Source organism: Ovis aries, chromosome 5, assembly GCF_016772045.2.
Source record: "Ovis aries strain OAR_USU_Benz2616 breed Rambouillet chromosome 5, ARS-UI_Ramb_v3.0, whole genome shotgun sequence".
NCBI classification, from domain to species: domain Eukaryota; kingdom Metazoa; phylum Chordata; class Mammalia; order Artiodactyla; family Bovidae; genus Ovis; species Ovis aries.
The window spans coordinates 17,392,036-17,411,432 of NC_056058.1; the positions used below are offsets into that span (position 1 = coordinate 17,392,036).

Here is a 19,397-nt window from a genome sequence, read left to right on the forward strand (position 1 = left end):
AGACAGGGCGTTCCCCTTGAGTCTTACCAGTCTGCTCACCCCCAGGTGTGGATGGTCTGGAGGTGGCGAGACAGGGCACCGGCTGCTGAGCCTGGAGCTGGATGCGGCCTCAGGCGGCCTGCTGGCAGCCTTCCCCCGCTGTGTGGTCCGAGTGCCCGTGGCGCGCTGCCAGCAATACTCAGGATGCATGAAGTGAGTGCCCCCTGCCCCCGGCCAGCTGTGGGCAAGGGAAGTGAAGGGAGGTGGGCATGGAAAGAAGGGGAGAGTCAAGTTCAAGTGCAGGCTCCAACAGCATTCTGACTCTGAACGATGGACAGAGGGCAGAGCACGTGCAAAGGTCCTGGGGCAGGAATGCTGGGTGTGTTGGTGGAACAGTGAGAAGGCCTCTGTGGCTGGAGCAGCGTGAATGAAGGGGAGGGAGAAGACGGGGCAGGTTGGGCAGGGTCTGTGAGCCTCAGGAGAACTTGGGTTCCTTCCCCCACCCCCAGAGTGAGGTGGGAGCCCCAGAGATCTGTGGGCAGAGCAGGATGGGATCTGACAGACATTTCTTAGAGAAGCAGAAGCTGGGGCCCAGGGAACAGATGTTTGCAAAATACTGGCACACTCGTGGACTCAGAGTGAGCCCTCCGCATGGAGCACCCTGGCCCTGTGCCCACCATCATAGTAGTAGTGATGCCATAGCACAGATCCAAAACCTGGGCTCCAATCCTGGCTCTGTCCTTTGGACAAAAGTAAACGTTCCTGAGCCTCAGTTCTCTCATCTGTAAAATGGAGAAGGAATAGCCCCTACTGCTCAGATGTGTCCTGGGAACTCCTGGAGCTGACGGTAAGAGGTGCCTCTGCAGAAACCCTGGTTGATCTGCCTGCTGGGTCCCTTGTCTGCCCTAGGAACTGCGTTGGTAGTCAGGACCCCTACTGCGGGTGGGCCCCCGATGGCTCCTGTGTCTTCCTGAGCCCCGGCACCAGGTACTGGGGAAGTGGGAGGTGGGGGGAGGGTGACTGAGTCACCTGATGATCGGGAGTCCCCCACCCCCACCAACCACAGCTCTGTGCCAGGGGTTTCCACTGACCGTGCCTCTCTGCCCCCCCCCACCCCCGCCCATCAGAGCCACCTTTGAGCAGGACGTGTCTGGGGCCAGCACTGCAGGCTTAGGGGACTGTACAGGTAAGAGGGGAGAGGGGAGGAGGCCTGGGGACTCTAAGTACTGATCCTCCAGGGTTCTCACACCCGAATGGGTGGGATACACTGACGTCCCTCAGGGCTTGGGAAGGGGCCCCAGTTCCAGATAGGGTAGTGGGAAAAGGACAGACAGACGGGGACGGGAGGGAGGGCAGAGAGAGGCCAAGAGACAGGCAGATGGACAGACAGATTTTAGGAACACAGATGCCAGGGGACAGACGGATGGGCAAATGGGCTTTGAAAGGGTCAGAGAGACGCCCCTGAGCAGAGAGGTGGACAGACCGGCTGGAGGTCGCGGGAGGTATGCAGGGGACGGTCCGGGCAGCCCTTCTCACGCCGCGCTCCCCGCCAGGACTCCTGCGCGCCAGCCTCTCGGAGGAGCGCGCTGGGCTGGTGTCGGTGAACCTGCTGGTGACGTCATCGGTGGCGGCCTTCGTGGTGGGCGCCGTGGTGTCCGGCTTCAGCGTGGGCTGGTACGTGGGGCTCCGCGAGCGGCGCGAGCTGGCCCGCCGCAAGGACAAGGAGGCCATCCTGGCACACGGGGGCGGCGAGGCCGTGCTGAGCGTCAGCCGCCTGGGCGAGCGCCGCGCGGGCGGCCCCGGAGGCCGGGCCGGGGGCGGCGGCGGCGGGCCCGGGGGTCCCCCGGAGGCTCTGCTGGCGCCCCTGATGCAGAACGGCTGGACCAAGGCCACGCTGCTGCAGGGCGGCCCCCACGACCTGGACTCCGGGCTGCTGCCCACGCCCGAGCAGACGCCGCTGCCCCAGAAGCGCTTGCCCACCCCGCACCCGCACACCCTGGGCCCCCGCGCCTGGGAACACGGTCCCGCGCTGCTCACGGCCTCCGCCTCGTCCTCGCTCCTGCTGCTGGCCCCTGGCCGCGCCCCTGAGCCGCCCCCCGCGCCGGGCGAGCCGGCGGCCCCAGACGCCCGCCTCTTCACCGCGCGCCCGGGCCGCGCCTCCCACGGCGACTTCCCGCTTACCCCCCACGCCAGCCCGGACCGCCGGCGGGTGGTGTCGGCGCCCACGGGACCCTCGGACCACAGCTCGTCCACCGACGGCTTCCCGCGGCCCTGGAGCCCGCCGCCCACAGGCAGTCTCCGGAGACCAGGCGCGCACGCCCCGCCGGCCGCTGCGCTGCGCCGCACGCACACGATCAACAGCGGCGAGGCCCGGCCCCGCGGCCGCCACGCCCGGCCGGTCACGGACTTGGCCCACCTGCTCTCCTACGGGGGCCCCGACAGGACTGCGCCCCCCGTGCCCTAGGCCGCGGCCCCGCGCCTCGGCGGTGCCAGCCACGGGAACCAGGAGCGAGAGCCCGGGGCCAGCTCCCAAGTGGGTGCTCAGACCCCCAGCCCGGCCGCGCGGGGGGGCGGGGGCTCCCCTCCGCCGCAGGGAAGCACAAGGGGCTCGGCCTCCCCCCCTACCCCAACGCGCCCCCAGAGCCGCAGGACACTGAGGCGGTCTGCGGCGGGCAGACGGGGCGGGCGGAATGTGCTATGGATTTGAGGTTGACCTTCTGCGCGTGGATTTTGGTTTGTTTTCCAATTTGCGTTTCTTTTGCAGTTTTCTAAACCAATTGCACAACTCCGTTCTCGGGGTGGCGGCCGAGGGGCGGGGGGTGGCGCTTGGAGGCGGTGGGAATGGGGCGGGGAGCGCACCTGCAGACCCAAGCTCCCCCTGTCCCACCCAACCACCCAAAGCCGCCCTCCTCCACCCGGCCCCTGGCGTGTGTGGGTGTGTGTGTGTGTGTGCATGCCGTGTCCGTGTGCAAGGGGCCAGGCAGGGGAGGGAGGCGTGCGTGTGTGCCTGCAGGCTGCTGCTGCGTGTGTGTGGCGACGGCCACGCGCAGTGTGCGTGTCTATGTGTGAGCGCGGAGGTCGCAGCGGCCTGGGCGTTGGCTGAGCCAACGCCGGGGCTTCCAGAGGGCCGGGGGCCTCCGAGGTGCCGGTTAGGAGTTCGAGGGGAGATGCGGCAGGGGTTTTAGGCGGGGGCTCGGGAGGCCTGTCCAGATGTCACAGTGGCAGCTGTCTAAGGGCTCGGGCGGTCTGGGGGACGGCTAAGGCGGGAGGGCCCCCCTGTAAATACAGCCCCAGGGTGGTCAGAGGGTCCCATGCCACCCGTCCTCTGTGACCTCCCCCTTGACCTCCAGCTGACCATGCATGCCAGCTGAGTGGCCAGCTGAGTCCTGGACCCTCTCTGGAGTTTGCCTCCCCCACCTGCCCCCATCAATAAAACTGTTTACAACCACCGGCCCTCAAGGCTCTGGGTCTGCTCTGTCTCCTGGTTGGGGGGGTGGGGGTGGGGACCAGATAGGAGCATCCGGAGACTCATGGCTGGGTCACAGCCACAGACAGAATTCTGGTGAGGTGGGTATGGGAATGTAGAGAGTTTGCAGGTTCCCGGTCTCCATCTGTACAGGCGCCAGTTTCTGACTAATCCTTCAGCAAATATTAATTATGCACCTGCTGTAAAGCTCAACATTCAGAAAATGAAGATCATGGCATCCAGTCCCATCACTCCATGGGAAATAGATGGAGAAACAGTGGAAACAGTGTCAGACTTTATTTTTGGGGGCTCCAAAATCACTGCAGATGGTGATTGCAGCCATGAAATTAAAAGACGCTTACTCCTTGGAAGAAAAGTTATGACCAATCTAGATAGCATATTCAAAAGCAGAGATATTACCTTGCCGACTAAGGTCCATCTAGTCAAGGCTATGGTTTTTCCAGTAGTCATGTATGGATGTGAGAGTTGGACTGTGAAGAAGGCTGAGTGCTGAAGAATTGATGCTTTTGAACTGTGGTGTTGGAGAAGACTATTGAGAGTCCCTTGGACTGCAAGAAGATCCAACCAGTCCATTCTGAAGGCGATCAACCCTGGGATTTCTCTGGAAGGAATGATGCTAAAGCTGAAGCTCCAGTACTTTGGCCACCTGATGCGAAGAGTTGACTCATTGGAAAAGACTTTGATGCTGGGAGGGATTGGGGGCAGGAGGAGAAGGGGACGACCGAGGATGAGATGGCTGGATGGCATCACTGACTCGATGGACGCGAGTCTGAGTGAACTCCGGGAGTTGGTGATGGACAGGGAAGCCTGGCGTGCTGCGATTCATGGGGTTGCAAAGAGTCGGACACGACTGAGCGACTGAACTGAACTGAACTGAACTGAACTGTGTGCTGGACACTGTGGAAACCAAGACCCCTGTCCTCATGGAGTTCACAACCTAGTGGGGGAGACCGAACACACACACACACCACACACACAAAACACACACACACACACACACACGAATTAGGGTTTGATTTAAATTAGTGATAGGTGTAATGAAGGAAGGGGCTTCCCAATGGGTAAAGAATCCATCTGTAATGCAAGAGTCGTGGGTTCAATCCCTGGGTGGGGAAGATCCCCTGGAAGAGGGCATGACAGCCCACTCTAATGTTCTTGCCTGGAGAATCCCATGGACAGAGGAGCCTGGCAGGTGACAGACCATGGGGTCGCAAAGAGTCAGATATGACTGAGCCACTGACCAGGGTTGCAGGTAATAAAGGAAAAATCAGATAATGTGCTGGGGGGCGGGGCTTCTGGAGGATCTGAGATGTGATGGGCTAGAAGGAGCACCTATGAGATGTGCAGAGAGAGTGTTCCTGGCAGAGGCAACAGCCAGTGCAAAGGCCCTGTGGTAGGAACAAGCTTGGAAGAGGGTGGAGGCAATTCGTGTGGGTGCAGCAGCCTGGATAAAAGGGGAGCAGCTGGAGGTGAGAAGGGTGAGGAGCACAGGGCCTCAGGCAGGCAGGGCCTTGCTAGTGAAGAGTGCAATTATTTTTTAATGTTAGCTCCCTTTTAAAAATTTTGTTATTATTATTTGGCTGCACAGGAAGCATGTGGGATCTTAGTTCCCTAACCAGGGATTGAATCCATGCACCTGCATTGGAAGAAGGGGTCTTAGCCACTGGACCACCAAGGAAGTCCCTAAATTTTTTTAAACTGTGGTAAATAACACATACAATCACATTTGCCACTTAAGCCATTTTTAAGTGTTCTGTTCAGCGGCATTAAGCACGTTCACATTGTTCAGTCAACCATCCATCTCCAGGATTTATCCATCTTCCCAAATTGAAACTCTGTCCCCATTAAACCCTCCCTCCCCACTCCCCCCTCCCTCCAGCCTTCTGAATTTTAAGTGGGGCAGGAAGCCATCAGAGACTTTTAAACAGGGGACATGATCTGATTTCATTTTAAGAAATTGCTTTAGCATTACACTGCTACAATTCACAGCTCTTCCTTCCAGCCTGAGTCGATTAAGCACCTATTGTATGCTGGGCTCTGGGGATAGAGTCATAAACAGGACAGACATACCCTGACCCCCACCATCCTCCCTTTTCATGGGAAGACTGATTTAAACAAAGAAACACACAACACCAAGACACTATCTTCAGTTCAGTTCAATTGCTCAGTCGTGTCCAACTCTTTGCAACACCATGAACTGCAGCACGCCAGGCTTCCCTGTCCATCACCAACTCCCGGAGTTCACTCAGACTCATGTCCATCGAGTCAGTGATGCCATCCAGCCATCTCATCCTCTGTCGTCCACGTCTCCTCCTGCCCCCATCCCTCCCAGCATCAGAGTCTTTTCCAATGATTCAACTCTTCGCATGAGGTGGCCAAAGTACTGGAGTTTCAGCTTTAGTATCATTCCTTCCAAAGAAATCCCAGGACTGATCTCCTTTAGAATGGACTGGTTGGATCTTCTTGCAGTCCAAGGGACTCTCAAGAGTCTTCTCCAACACCACAGTTCAAAAGCATCAATTCTTTGGTGCTCAGCCTTCTTCACAGTCCAACTCTCACATCCATACATGACTACTGGAAAAACCACAGCCTTGACTAGACGGACTTTTGTTGGCAATGTAATATCTCTGCTTTTGAATATGCTATCTAGATTGGTCATAACTTTCCTTCCAAGGAGCAAGCATCTTTTAATTTCATGGCTGCAATCACCATCTGCAGTACCTTAGCAGCTCCTTATGAACCTGTGTGTCTGTTTTTTCAGCTTGATTGAAATATATTTGACATATAACATTGTGTAGGTTTCCAGTGAGTATCTTGATGATTTGATATATTTTATATGCTTTAAGATGATTATCACAGTAAGGTTGACACATCCATTACGTCACATAGTAACTTTGTGTGTGTGTGTGTGTGTGTGTGTGTGTGTGTAGTAAGAACATTTAAGATATATGCTTAGCATCTTTCAAGTATACAGTACAGGGACATCCCTGGTGGTCCAGTGGTTAAGACTTTGCCTTCCAATGCAGTGGGAGCAAGTTCCATCCCTGGTGGGCAGCTAAGATCCCACATGCCTCTCAGCCAAAAAACCAAAATATGAATAACAAAAGCAATATTGTAACAAATTTTAAAAAGACTTTATAAAAAAAGACTAAATGGGGGAAAAAAAACTCAAGTGTAACAGTACAGTCTTGTTAACTAATTACCATGCTGTACCTTACATTCCCAGAACTTATGCGTCTTATAGCTGGAACTCTCTACCCTTTGACTAACATCTCTCCCTTTCCTTCACCTCCCCATCAGCCTCTGGCAACCACCATTCTACTCTTGGGGTTCTATGAATGTGGTTATTTTACATAACTGAGATCATTCAGCATTTGTCTTTTTCTGCCTGAGACGGAAAAGAATCTGCCTGCAATGCGGGAGACCTGAGTTTGATCCCTGAATCAGGAAGATCCCCTGGAGAAGTGAATGGCTACCCACTCCAGTATTCTTGCCTGGAAAATCCCATGGACGAAGGAACCTGGTGGGCTACAGTTCATGGGGTCACAAAGAGTTGGACACGACTGAGCGACTAACACTTTCGCTTTTACTTTACTTAGCATAATGCCCTCAAGTTTCATCCATATTGTCCCAATTGGCAGGACTGGCCTGCGTGACCGAGTATATTCCATCATCTATACGCACATCTTTATCCTCGCATCTGCAGATGGGCACTCAGGTTGTCTCCCTGTCTTGGCTATTGTGACTAACCCCGTAATGAATATGGGAGGTCAGATATCTGTTCCAAGATACTGATTTCATTTCCTTTGGACACATACCCAGAAGTGAGATTGCCAGATCATAAGGCAGCTCTATTTTTAATTCTTTGGAGGAACCCCTATACTATGTTCCCTAGCGGCTATACCAATTTACATTCCCACCAGCAGCATACGAGGGTTCCCCTTTATCTGCATCCTCACCAACACTTGTTATCTCTTGTCTTTTTTATGAAGTCATTCTAACAGGTGTGGGTGACATCGCGTGGGTTTTTTAAAAATTATTAGTAGGTTTAAATTTATATATTTCAGACTGTGCTGGGCCTTCACGCTGCACAGGCTTTTCTCTAGTTGTGCCAAGTGGGGGCTACTCTCTACTTGGAGTGCATCGTGGACTTCCCCTCACAGTAGCTCCTCTTTGTTGCAGAGCACGGGCTCTAGGGCGCTCAGGCTTTAGTAGCTGAGGTATGTAGGCTCAGTATTTTCAGCTTCTGGGCTTTAGAGCACAGGCTCAATAGCCGTGGCACATAGGCTTAGTTTCTCCATGGCCTGTGGGATCTTCCTGGATCAGGGATTGAATCTGTGTTTCCTGTATGCACTGAGCCACCAGGGAAGCCCCTCATTTTAGTTTTGATTTGAATTCTCCTGATCATTAGTGGTGTTGAGTACCTTTTCGTGTGCCTGTTGGCCATTTGTGTATCTTCTTTGGAAAGACATCTATTCAGGTCCTTTGCCTGTTGTTGTGCGTCCATCTCTGCATATCTGTGGTTCTCGGCTCTGTGTCTTGTTCTGTCCATGGTTCTGGTTCTATGTACTTTCCCTGTCACTTTGCCACTGTCTGTTTCTGTGTATTTATGTAGGTGGTGATCTGTCCTTCTTTATCTGTGCCTGTCTATGCCACCCTACCTGTTTCCCTCTCCGCCTCTGTGTCCACTTTATCATCCTCACAACCAAACAGGGACTAAAGACGGGGCTGGGGAAGAGAGGCCATGGTCAGGCATACAGGTAAAGATAATACATCACCAGCCTTCCCTGCATTCCAGTGGTTAAGACTTGACCTCCCAGTGCAGAGAGTGTGGGTTCGACGCCTGGTTGGGGAGCTAGGATCCCATATGCCTCGGGGCCAAAAAAACAAGACATAATACAGAAGCAATGCTGTAACGAATCCAATAAAGTTCTTTTTAAAAATAGGTCCTACGTCACACATGAGTGCTTAGAACTTAATGGAAATTAACACACTGAATAGCCAAACCTGTGAGATGCAGCTAAGACAGTTCTTAAAGGGAAATCTGTAGCCTCCAGATGCATTTATTAGGAAAGGAGAAAGAGTCAAAACAAATGTCACATCAGCATCAGCTGAAGAAATAAAGAAGAGGAGGGGCCCTCAGAGACTGGGTTACTCTTCACAGGTGGGGAAACTATGGCCAAGGAAATTTAAGCCACTTGCCCAAGTTCACAGCAAAAAGTGGTTACAGTGGAGCTAGAATTCAGAACCAGGTTTAGTCCCTCCCAGACCATTGTGCTTCCCCGGTTGCTCAGTGGTAAAGAATTTGCCTGCTAATGCAGGAGATCTGGGTTCGATCCCTGGGTTGGGAAGATCCCCTGGAGGAGGACATGGCAACCCACTCTGTTATACCCAAACGCTCTGGGAAACAAATTCACTCAGAAGGACAGCGTGGATTGTGGAATGCAGTTTATTACACCGGTGGGTCCTAGGCAGAGTTTCCTCTTTACCCAGGGACACTGACTGACTTTTGTGAAAACCTTATATACTTTAAGTGAACATGCTCAAGCCCACATCCCCAAATTCCTTAAACCTAGCCTGGAAAATGTTCAAGGGAGATACAATCAGGTTACAGCCATGGTTCATAATCAGAAGGGTCAACTGGTTATTCATTGTAACCTACACCAATGGGTGCTATAAAGATTACAAAGGTGATTGACTACATAGGGAATTATTACATTCTTTCTGGCGAAGGGAAATCTTGGTATGGAATCTGGTGTCTACCAGTCTGGGAGGCCTGTTCGGCCGTAGGTATGTGATCTCCATGGCTACCGGGCACGTAGTCCAAAGTTCACTGTGAATGTAAGATGGATTTTAGTTCGTTTTCAAGATGGAGTCAGCTCGGCCTATTCCTTTCCTCCTTCATCACCCGCTCTTGGTGCTCTCAACTTCCAGTGTGAGTGTCACTCATCGGAGTGTACTGCATTTTAGATTTCCTGGTATATATTTGGGTAAATGAAGTCAGCCTCTGTGATACAAAGTTAACAACACATTGGAGAATACAAAGTCCACATAACAGAATCAGCAGAACAACTACAGCAACGGTTAATATAGTTTGCCACCAATCACCCTTTACCCCTGATAGAACAGAAGTCCCCAAAGGAAGATTATCATCAGTCATAGCTTTCACCTGACCTTTCATGTCATCTAGGGTGGCTGATATATTGCCAGATAAATCAGAAATTTATACACAACATTCAACTTTAACCTTAGCACAGGTCCCTCCTTGTGCTGAAACGATGGTTAGTCTCAAGACGATACCGGCAAGTCCTTGTAGCAGCAGGTGCTTGCAGAGCTTCACTGCTTCTTCAAGATGATCTTGGCTTCACGGGGATCAGCGGGGTCCTTTTGCATAGTCCACTCGGCGTCCTCCAGGCCTGTGTGGTATGCTGTCTTCACCCTCGTATGGTGGATCCAGGGAGTGATACCTGTACCTTTAACTGCCGTAGGTATGGTTAGAACAACAGTATATGGACCTTTCCCATGTGGGGCCAAGGAGTCGTGTTTCCAGTCCTTGACCCACACCGGATCACCAGGCACGAACTCGTGAATCTGTTCCCCAAGCCGGAACGGCACCCTTTCTTGTACAAACTTAGTTACCTGATATATTACCTTGGCCAGTTGTTCCATCTGTGTGAAATCTCACCTCCCCTTATCTGTGGCAAGTTTGTTGACACCTGTCTCACTATAGGAGGGGACCTCCCGTAGATAATTTCATAAGGAGAATAACCATGGGAACGCGGGGTTACTCTTAATTTGAGTAAGGCTACCAGAAGCAAATCCATCCATGAACAGTCAGTCTCTATGATCCATTTGGAAAGTGACTCTTTAAGAGTTCGGTTGGTTCTTTCCACCATTCTGGAACTCTGGGGCCTATCTGCCCTATGTAATTTCCACTTGATATTTAGAGCTTTACATACCTGTTGAATTAAGTCGGCTACAAAGCAGGGCCATTGTCTGATCCTATACTGGTTGGGAACCCGAATCTGGGGATTATTTCTCAAAGCAGACAGTGAGCCACTTCATTTGCTTTTTCAGTTCAGGTGGCGAAGGCCTCCACCCATCCTGAGAAGGTACATACCATGACCAGTAAATAACGATAGTATCGGCAGGGTTTCATCTCAGTAAAGTCCACTTCTAAATGTTCAAAGGGTAGAGTGCCTTTTAACTGTATTCCTAGAGGTTTTTTGTTTATGTCCAGGGGCAGCATTGACCTGTCAGCAAGCAGAACAGTTCCTGGATTCCATTCTACATCAGGAGGAGAGTCGTGGAATTAAGAAATATTTTCCAATTAATTCTTCCATTTTGTCATGTCCCAAGTGAGCTGCCTGGTGAACCTGAGTTACCAGTGTGGGGGCTAATACCTTGGGTACCAGTAACCCTGCCATCCGATAGTTCCCACCAACCTTTTTCATTTTTGGTGGCCCTTTTTGCTTCAGCCAGCTGGTCTTGGGCCAGGGTATACTGTGGGGGAGTCAAGGTTAACTCAGGCACTTTTGAGAATACAAAGGTTCCCATGGATACCCCACTAGCAGCCCCAAATTTCTCAGCCGCACGTTTTGCGGCTTTCTCTGCTGGTCGGTTTCTCCGTGCTTGTGGGGTGTCTTCCTTTTGGTGACCCCAACAATGCATCACTGCTACCTTTTCAGGTTCCCATACAGTATCTAATACAGTCAAGATTTCTTCTTTGTTTGTAATGTCCTTTCCGTTGGCTGTCAGAACTCTCTCTTTCTATAAAGCCCCACATACATGTAAAGTAGCAAAAGCATACCTGGAGTCTGTGTAAATGTTTGTCTTCTTCCCTTTTGACAGCTGGAGGGCCCGAATTAGAGCATACAGTTCAGCCCATTGAACAACCAGTGTGACGGCAGAGAGCGAGCCTCAGCGACGGTTCCTTCCGTGCCTACTGCATATCCCGATAGTCGTTGCCCTTGTTTCACCAGGCTGGTGCCATTGGTGTACAGAACTCAGTCTAGGTCCTGGATTGGCTGGTCTCTCAAGTCGGGTCTGCTGGCATAAACTTCTTCTAGGATTTTCTTGCAATCATATGAGGGCCCACCTTCTCCCACAGGAAGGAGAGTGGCCAGATTTAGGGCCTGACAAGGCTCAATGGTAACATGGGGTTTCTCACATAACAGTTCCTGGCATTGAGTAATCCGGGATGTTGACAGCCATTTATGGGGATCCCCTCGCAGGAGAGTGTTGACCTCATGGGGGGCTTTTACGATCAAATCTTGGCCCAAAATCAACTTGGTTGCCTCCTGGACCAGTAAGGCAACCGCAGCAACTGCCCGTCAGCATCCCGGCCACCCGGTAGCAATGTTGTCCAGCCGTTTTGAGAGATAAGCCATGGGTCTGTCCCATGCCCCCATGGTCCAGGTCAACACTCCCATAGTCACCTTGTACTTTTCAGTCATGTAAACAGCTTAGCAAGGTCTGGCATGCCCAAGGCTGGTGCTGGTGTAATTGTAACTGGTTTTAGTTATATTACCACTGGGGCTTGTTGTTTTGCAAGCCTGGGTCAGGGTGGCGGGGGGAGGGGGGGGGGGGGGGGGAGGGGGTTGTCTTCTGCCTAGATCTCAGGGAATTGTCGAGTTAACTCTCTCTCTCTTTCTCAACTGTTTAGCCCATCTGTTTTCCCTTCCAGGAGATGGTGCAACCTCCATTCATCTTGGGTTACCAAGAGGGAGAGTAAATAGGTGGTTGAGCCCACTCAAAGAGTGGGTCTTTTGTGGGGGGAAAAGGCCACTTGTGCCCCCAGTTTAGACAGCCTCTTCCCAACAAAGGTACTAAGCATTCAGGGATGATAAAAATTCATAAGTCACTTGGTGTCCCCTCATCTGACATTTTCGGGATAGGCTTGAGACACAAAGCCTGCATTTATTACCATCTGAGACCCAGTGGCCTCTGGATCTATTGGTGTATAAAGTCTATACGCCTTGCACAGTCTTCCGTAGAACTCAGAGGGTGATTTGGTTTCCTTTTGAATCACTTTGGAGGGTTTTGCCATATTCATAGGTTTTCAGGCCCCCCCGCTTGAGGCCTTGTAAAATAGCTGCCCCATATCTCTCCAGGGGGCCCCTCTCTTCCTCTGTGTTAGAGTCCCAGTTGGGCATCTCATCAAGGGCAACCTGTTCTGCCCACCACTGTGGGTTTACAGTACCCTCAGGTGCCATTTCTCCTAGCCATTTTCTGGCCTCAGTTAGGATCCTGTGTCTTTCTTCAGTGCTGAGACAGGAGACTAGCAGTTGGATTATGTCATCCCATGTAGGGCGGTAGGTTTGAAAAAAATAGTCTCCACTAGTCTAATCATACCTTGTGGCTCCCCTGAGTACGGTGGAGTGTGTCTCTGCCAGTTTAATATATCCGTAGAGGAAAATAGGCTACAGGAAGCTGGTGGCAGTGTCCATCTGCGTCCTGGACAGGGGGCTGTTGTACCTCTCTGAGGGGCAGCTGCAGTGGGGGTTTTTACCCCGTGTTCCTGAGCGGAATGCAGCCTCTGTCTAATTTCTGTTTTTCCTTCCCCCTTTTCGTCTGTACTCACCGGGAGGGTTGGGTATAGCCTGGGAGGTCCGGCCGAGGTGTAATCCTGGAGGCGTTGACCAGAGGCTCCTAGCTCCTACCACCGGGGACGGGGATGGGAGCCTGCCGGAATGGGGGCGCCACAATCTCCAGGGAAGCTGGTGGAGGAGCAGCGGCTGCTGCAGGAACTTCACCTGGCCCTGGGTAGGGCATTAAGGCGGCGTCTGGTCCTGGTGGAGCACTCGGCGGCGGGCGGGGCAGGTCCTCCCCATCCAAATCCTATAGAATTTCTTTTTCATCACCAGTTAATTTTTGTGTTATTAATATTTTTCCTTTTCCCTTCTGGATACAGAACCTCATCCAAGGAGGAGGGTCTTGAGCTGACCCTAGCCATAAGTCAATATATGGATATTGATCCGGGTGTCCCGGCTCTCCTGTGACTACTGCATGGACTGCTGCCACCATTTTTAAGTTCTTGGTGTCCTCTGGAGGCCATCCTACTCCCACAGGGGGCCATTCGGCCTCACAGAGTATGTGGAGGCGGTTGGGCTTCATCTTCACCCCATAGTCTCCTCCTAATCCCTTCTTTAAATTTTTAATCCTGCACTCCGATACGGTTGCCTTAGATTCACTTCCCCTCATCTTGCTTACCTTCTTGGGCCTTCTTCTACTTTTCCTTTTCATTCTGTCTACAAAGTTCTCGGTACTCTAAGTACTTCTGTTATTTCCACTCAGTGAAACATTTAAATCACCATTCCGCCTCCTTCCTGACTGGGGTGAGAAGAGCCTTACCTGCCAGATCCCAGAAGGAGATCTTCACCTGCCGGTCAGTGCGGCCAAACCAGAACACCACGTGGTCCACGACTGTTTCTCCGTTAACTTTTAAAGTCCATTCTGCCTTGGTGAGCTTCACTGGGTGCAGATGAAAACACAGAAGGGTTAAATATCCCACATCCCAGGCTGTCTCCGGAAAAGCCAATTCGTACTCACTTATGTATCCCCCTCCTTCTAGCCTGACAATTCTGAGGGGGTCAGGAATTTCACAGATGGGACACCTCCTCAGGGAGGGCAGAATATGAGCACACAAAGACCAAGTTTCTTCCCCCAAAATCCCTCTCGCAATCGGCTGTTAATAATTTACCTCAAGACGATGCAGACATCATCTCCTTTGTAACATTCACGGTCACTGTTTCCCATTCCCTCCCAGGGGGTTTGATCAGGCCCCCCTCTTCTACTCTGCTGAGTGGGAACCTCCTTACCTGAGTGCTCAACTCCCCTGCTGCCATCCACTACCCACTAAAATGAAAGATCCAGGCTTCAAGGAACAGAATCTTTCCAGAAGGGCAAGGCACATTCTCCCCTCTAGAAGATTTGAGCCGTGAGGCCTTGGAGTAGCCCCAAATGGGACTTGTCTCCTCAAAGTGAGGAGCTCCCCAGGTCAACTGCTTGGAGGGCAGCTATGCTCACCACTATACCACCAACGCACTAAATGTTATAGCCAAACGCTCCGGGAAACAAACTCACTCAGAAATGCAGCGTGGATTGTGGAATGCAGTTTACTACACGGGTCCTAGTCAGGGTTTCCTCCTTAGCCAGGGACACTGACTGACTTTTGTGAAAACCTTATATACCTTAAGTGTACATGCTCAAGCCCACATCCCCAAATTCCTTAAACCTAGCCTGGAAAATGTTCAAGGGAGATACAATCAGGTTACAGCCATGGTTCATAATCAGAAGGGTCAGCTGGTTATTCATTGTAACCTACACCAATGGGCCCATAAAGATTACAAAGGTGATTGACTACATACGGGATTATTACATTCTTTCTGGCGAAGGGAAATCTCGGTATAGAATCTGGTGTCTACCAGTCTGGAAGGCCTATTTGCCCATAGGTATGTGATCTCCATGGCTACCAAGCACATAATCCAGATTTCACCAGGAATGTAAGATGGACTTTCCTTCTTTTTCAAGATGGAGTCAGTTTGGCCTGTTCCTTTCCTCCTTCAACTCCAGTATTATTGCCCGAGAAATCCCATGGACAGAGGAGCCTGGTGGGCTACAGTCCATGGGGTCGAAAAGAGTCAGACATGACTGAAGCAACTTAGCACACAGCACAGGCCAACGTTCAAAGACTGTGGGGACTTTTGGCATCACTTGCTTTTGAATTCCATTTTTTAAAATGATTTTATTTTAAAAAATAAAAGAATGTGTCGTGAATTTAAAACAAGTGTTTTTTTGTTGTTGTTGTTATTCTCTCCACTGAGCTTCCAGGTTGCTCAAATTTATTGTAAATAGTACCTCTTGCTCAAAGAGATGTCCCCATCCCCCAGGACAGACTGGCACCTTGCAAACCTGACCCTTGATTCTTAGGTTAGGAGATGTGGGAACTCAGCCTCAGAGACCCTTGGGAACCCACTCTCCAAAAGCAGGACTTGGGGAAAGAAAAACTAGGTAGAAACAGGGTCAAGAAAGGGGTGGGCAGCCCCCTGCCTGTCCTTCCCTTTCCAGGAAGCAATTTTGCAATCCTGACCCCTCCCTTACCCCACCCCCTACCCCCACCCCTCCCCGGCCAGGCTCAGGTCAGCCCCTATCAGGAACAGGATGTGGGTGGAGACTTCCCTACAGTTGTTGCCCCTAGCTTAGGCTGGTATAAGGCCACCTTGCTAGACCAAGGGAACCGGGACGCAAAAGAGAGAGGCCACCATGTCCTCTCGGAACCCAGAGCGAAAACAGAGGTAGGTCCCTACCCGACCCGTCCTGGGCAGAACTGACATGAACACTGCGGAGATATACGGACAGTCTGTCTGACCCACTGAAGTTCCAGGTCCAGACATTGGCCCACAGGCTGGAGCAGACTGACACTCAGGCTGCTCCAAAGGACAGACTCACTCCCGTATGTCGATGTAGAAAATGCATAATGCGAGAGTTGCAAGTTCAGTTTTCTTTGGGACAAAATGAGGACCGCAACCTGGGAAACAGCACCTCAGATAGCTCTGAGAGACTGCTCCAAAGAGGCAGGGGTGGGGAGGTCAGTATAGATGTGATTTTGGGAAGGGGGAGTACATGCAATCAAGCATATATATATATATTTTGTTTGTTTGTTTGTTTGTTTGTTTGGTAGAAGCTTTCCGCTAGTCACAGGGAGCACTCATCACTATGAAGGATTTTAGTGCTTTTCTAGATATAAGGAGATATAAGGACTGGGCTCATAAAAGTAGCTCCTGAAAATAAGTACCTGAAGACTTGTCCTGCCAGTTGCCCCCGCCCACTGCCACCTCACACTTCACCCCCAAGCACAGAGTGCCTCATTTCTGCTCTCCACCCTGAACTCCTTTCAGGGGGTGTTGAAAATCAGCAGCTGCAGCAGCACATTATTTAATCCTTGTAGAGGTAGATGGTAGGCGTCAGTTTGTAGCTGACTCATACACACAGCACAGGAACCCCAAGTGGCCCTTGGGTTGTAGCAACCAAGGGTGTTCAGGTGGTCTCTGGTGCTGCTGGGCTTGGGGCAGCACTGCTGGAGGGACCATGAGGAGCAGAAACCCCAGCTGGTCCCCAAGAGGAAACAGTTTTCTGCTTGGGAGAGTCAAGAAAGCTTTGTGGAAAGGAGGGGGCATCGGAGCTGGCACTTTGCAGGGAGAATAAAAGTTTGTGGGCTCTGCCTTCAAAACACGGAACCAGGGAGATAAGAAATGACCCAGAAAACAAGTGAGAGCAGAAGAAATGAGCAAGTTAAACTGCAAATAATTAATAGCGTATTGAGGTTGGACTGGCAATAGGAAAGGGTAGTATTTAAGGATCAGACTAAGAAACTCAGGGTTTGTAGAATTATAATTCTTCCTGGAACAAGAGTTACTTCTGGCAGCTCCAGGGGGGCAGGAGGAGCAAGGGTGGAAGCTAAAAGAGGAAGTGACTCCATTATTCCAGACCAGCAAAGCAGTGGCAGTGTCTGGGTTGGTGAGAGTAGAGATGGTAAGAAGCCGGTAGATTCTGGGTGTATTTTTATCTTGCTGGGTATCTAACATCTTAATTTTGACTTATTAAGCTCTTTTTTGTCATTGCCTGCAGGCTGGTGGGCCAGGACTCCCATCTTTCTAGAATCTTCCTGTTGCTGCTATTTGTAGTCTCAGCCCAGGGGGTCACCCCAAATCCTGAAGCCTGTCTGGTGTCCTCCTCAGTCAATGGCAGCTCCATCTCCTGCCAGCCACCTGCCCAAATCCCCCACAGCCTCCCAGCTGACACCATCTTTCTGGCCGTGGAGTTCTTCAACCTGACTCAGCTGCCTGCCGACTTCCTCCAGGGGGTCCCTAACCTCCAGGAACTCCACCTTTCCAGCAACAGACTGGAGGACCTCTCCCCCAAGTTCCTGCTGCCCGTGCCCCAACTAAAGGTGCTCGACCTGACCCGCAATTCCCTGACCCGGCTGCCCCCTGGCCTCTTCCGGATCTCAGCTGCCCTCTGCACCCTGGTGCTGAAGGGAAACCAGCTGAAGTTTCTGGAAGCTTCATGGCTGCACGGCCTGAAAGCCCTACGTCATCTAGACCTGTCTGAGAACAATCTCCACTCCCTGCCCCCTGGGCTCCTGGAGAATTTCCCCGACCTGCTCACCCTTGACCTTAGCAATAACTACCTGCAGACGTTGCCCCCTGACCTTCTGAGGGGCCCCTTGAACTTGGAACGGCTGCATCTGGAGGGCAATAGACTGCGGGTGCTCGGAGAGGGCCTTCTGGCACCCCAGCCAAAACTGCGCTACCTCTTCCTGAATGACAACAGGCTGGCCTCAGTGGCAGCCGGCGCCTTCCGAGGTCTGCAGAAACTGGACATGCTGGATCTCTCCAACAACTTGCTGACCACAGTGCCCACGGGCCTCTGGACCTCCCTGGGGAAGGCTGCCAGGAACCTGAAGGATGGCTTTGACATCTCTAGTAACCCCTGGATCTGTGACCAGAACCTGGCCGATCTCTATCGTTGGCTGGTAGCCAATAAAGATAAGATGTTCTTCCGGAATCATACACGCTGTTCCGGCCCTGAGGCCTTGAAGGGCCAGAGGCTCCTGGCTGTGGCTGAGTCCCATTGAAGCCCCGGGCGAGGACTGGGGCTGGGCTGGGGAGGCAAGTCTTCATAGGCCAGTGCACCCCACTTAGAAAATAATCCCCCTTTCTAAGGGGGAGACTGGGCTTCCCATAGTTTTTGGAATCTGTTTTGTCCAGGCTTCCGAAAACATGCCTTGAAACTTCTTTCCTTCCTTATTGCCTTTGCTCACGCTGTATCCTCTTCCAGAAATTTCTTTCCCCCTATCTCTCAGACCTCTTGGTCTCTGGCTCCTCCAGCCTGCCCTGGCCCCACACTGAAGTTGTCTCAGTCTGGCTCTGTCTCCCCACTTTGTGTGTGGTTTTCTGAGTGCAGGACCTTGGACTGGATTTCGTTTTACCCAGCATCACTCAGCTTGGAGTCAGACTGTATTGTTGTTAAGCCCTGTCTGACTCTGCGACCCATGGGCTGTAGCACACCAGCCTTCTCTGTCCTCCACAATCTCCTGGAGTTTGCTCAAATTCATGTCTATTGAGTCAGTGATGCTATCTAATAACCAGATCATCCTCTGCTTTCCCCTTCTTCTGTTGCCCTCAATCTTTCCTAGTATCAGGGTCTTTCCCAAAGAGTTGGCTCTTTGCATCAGGTGGAGTTTAACTAATAAATAATTGTTGAACAGAAGTGGATGGTTTCACTGTGCTCCTTGCATCTCTCAAGTAAAATTCCTAGGTCTCCAGGATGCAGAAGGAGGAAAGGAGAGGTATGCCATGAAATCCCAAATGGATAACCACTGGGATTTCACCTCCTCCTCCCCTCCCCATCCCTGGACTTAACTGGAAATAAAACCTTGACCATTGCCCAGGGTGTCATTTTACCAGTGGATTCCTGCCAAAGCTTGTGTCCTGGGGAAGGTTTAAATTAAACCTGATTGCTTTAGGGCTCCAAACAATTTTTCACACTGGCCTGTGATAACCGGGGAGGGGTAGCTGCCCAAGGCAAGCATGGGGAGGCTGGATGGGGCTGAACAAATGGGCAGGGGCCCAGGGGACTGTGTTTTCACAGCTCTGGAACCTCAGGGCCACCTGCCAACACAATGTTGGGACTCTAGATCAGACTGGGGGGTCCCTGGGATGTTTGGGGCATGCTCTTCTTTTGCATCTCCTTGGAAGGAGGCTCATGCCCACGTGGGTGGTCCTTCCAGGTGTGCATGGTCATTCCAACTGTGGCAACGAACGCCAGGGTTCTGGAGGCTGGCAGAGCTGGGGTTGAATCAGATCCCTCAATCGCTAGGTGAGCCAAGGCAAGTGGTTTAAACATTTTTATTTTTTGGCAGCGCTGC

At 51.8% G+C, this 19,397-nt stretch overlaps 2 protein-coding genes and 1 long non-coding RNA gene across 5 annotated transcripts in view; 2 read left to right on the forward strand and 1 right to left on the reverse strand.

Annotated features, from left to right (window-relative positions):
• The window catches only part of SEMA6B (semaphorin 6B), a 28,731-nt gene extending 25,299 nt beyond the window's left edge, over window positions 1-3,432 (forward strand). For all 3 annotated transcript variants that reach the window (XM_042250125.2, XM_027969844.2, XM_060416310.1), the window contains exons 14-17: window positions 46-192; window positions 889-966; window positions 1,107-1,165; window positions 1,533-3,432. In XM_042250125.2, coding sequence (XP_042106059.1) covers window positions 46-192; window positions 889-966; window positions 1,107-1,165; window positions 1,533-2,443 — 1,195 coding nt within the window. In that variant the 3' untranslated portion in view covers window positions 2,444-3,432. The remainder of the gene's footprint in view (window positions 1-45; window positions 193-888; window positions 967-1,106; window positions 1,166-1,532) is intronic.
• Window positions 3,433-8,897: 5,465 nt separating this feature from the next.
• Window positions 8,898-14,110, reverse strand: LOC132659872 (uncharacterized). The gene is made up of 2 exons (XR_009600825.1): window positions 13,820-14,110; window positions 8,898-13,306 (listed from the first exon to the last, which is right to left on the reverse strand). It is a non-coding gene; the product is annotated as an uncharacterized LOC132659872 (long non-coding RNA).
• A 1,566-nt stretch (window positions 14,111-15,676) lies between these two features.
• On the forward strand, window positions 15,677-18,739 carry LRG1 (leucine rich alpha-2-glycoprotein 1). Its single transcript, XM_004008594.5, has 2 exons — window positions 15,677-15,762; window positions 17,096-18,739. The coding sequence occupies exons 1-2, from the start codon at window positions 15,731-15,733 to the stop codon at window positions 18,102-18,104; spliced, it is 1,041 nt and encodes a 346-aa protein (XP_004008643.3). The 5' UTR covers window positions 15,677-15,730; the 3' UTR covers window positions 18,105-18,739.
• The last annotated feature ends 658 nt before the right edge of the window (window positions 18,740-19,397 follow it).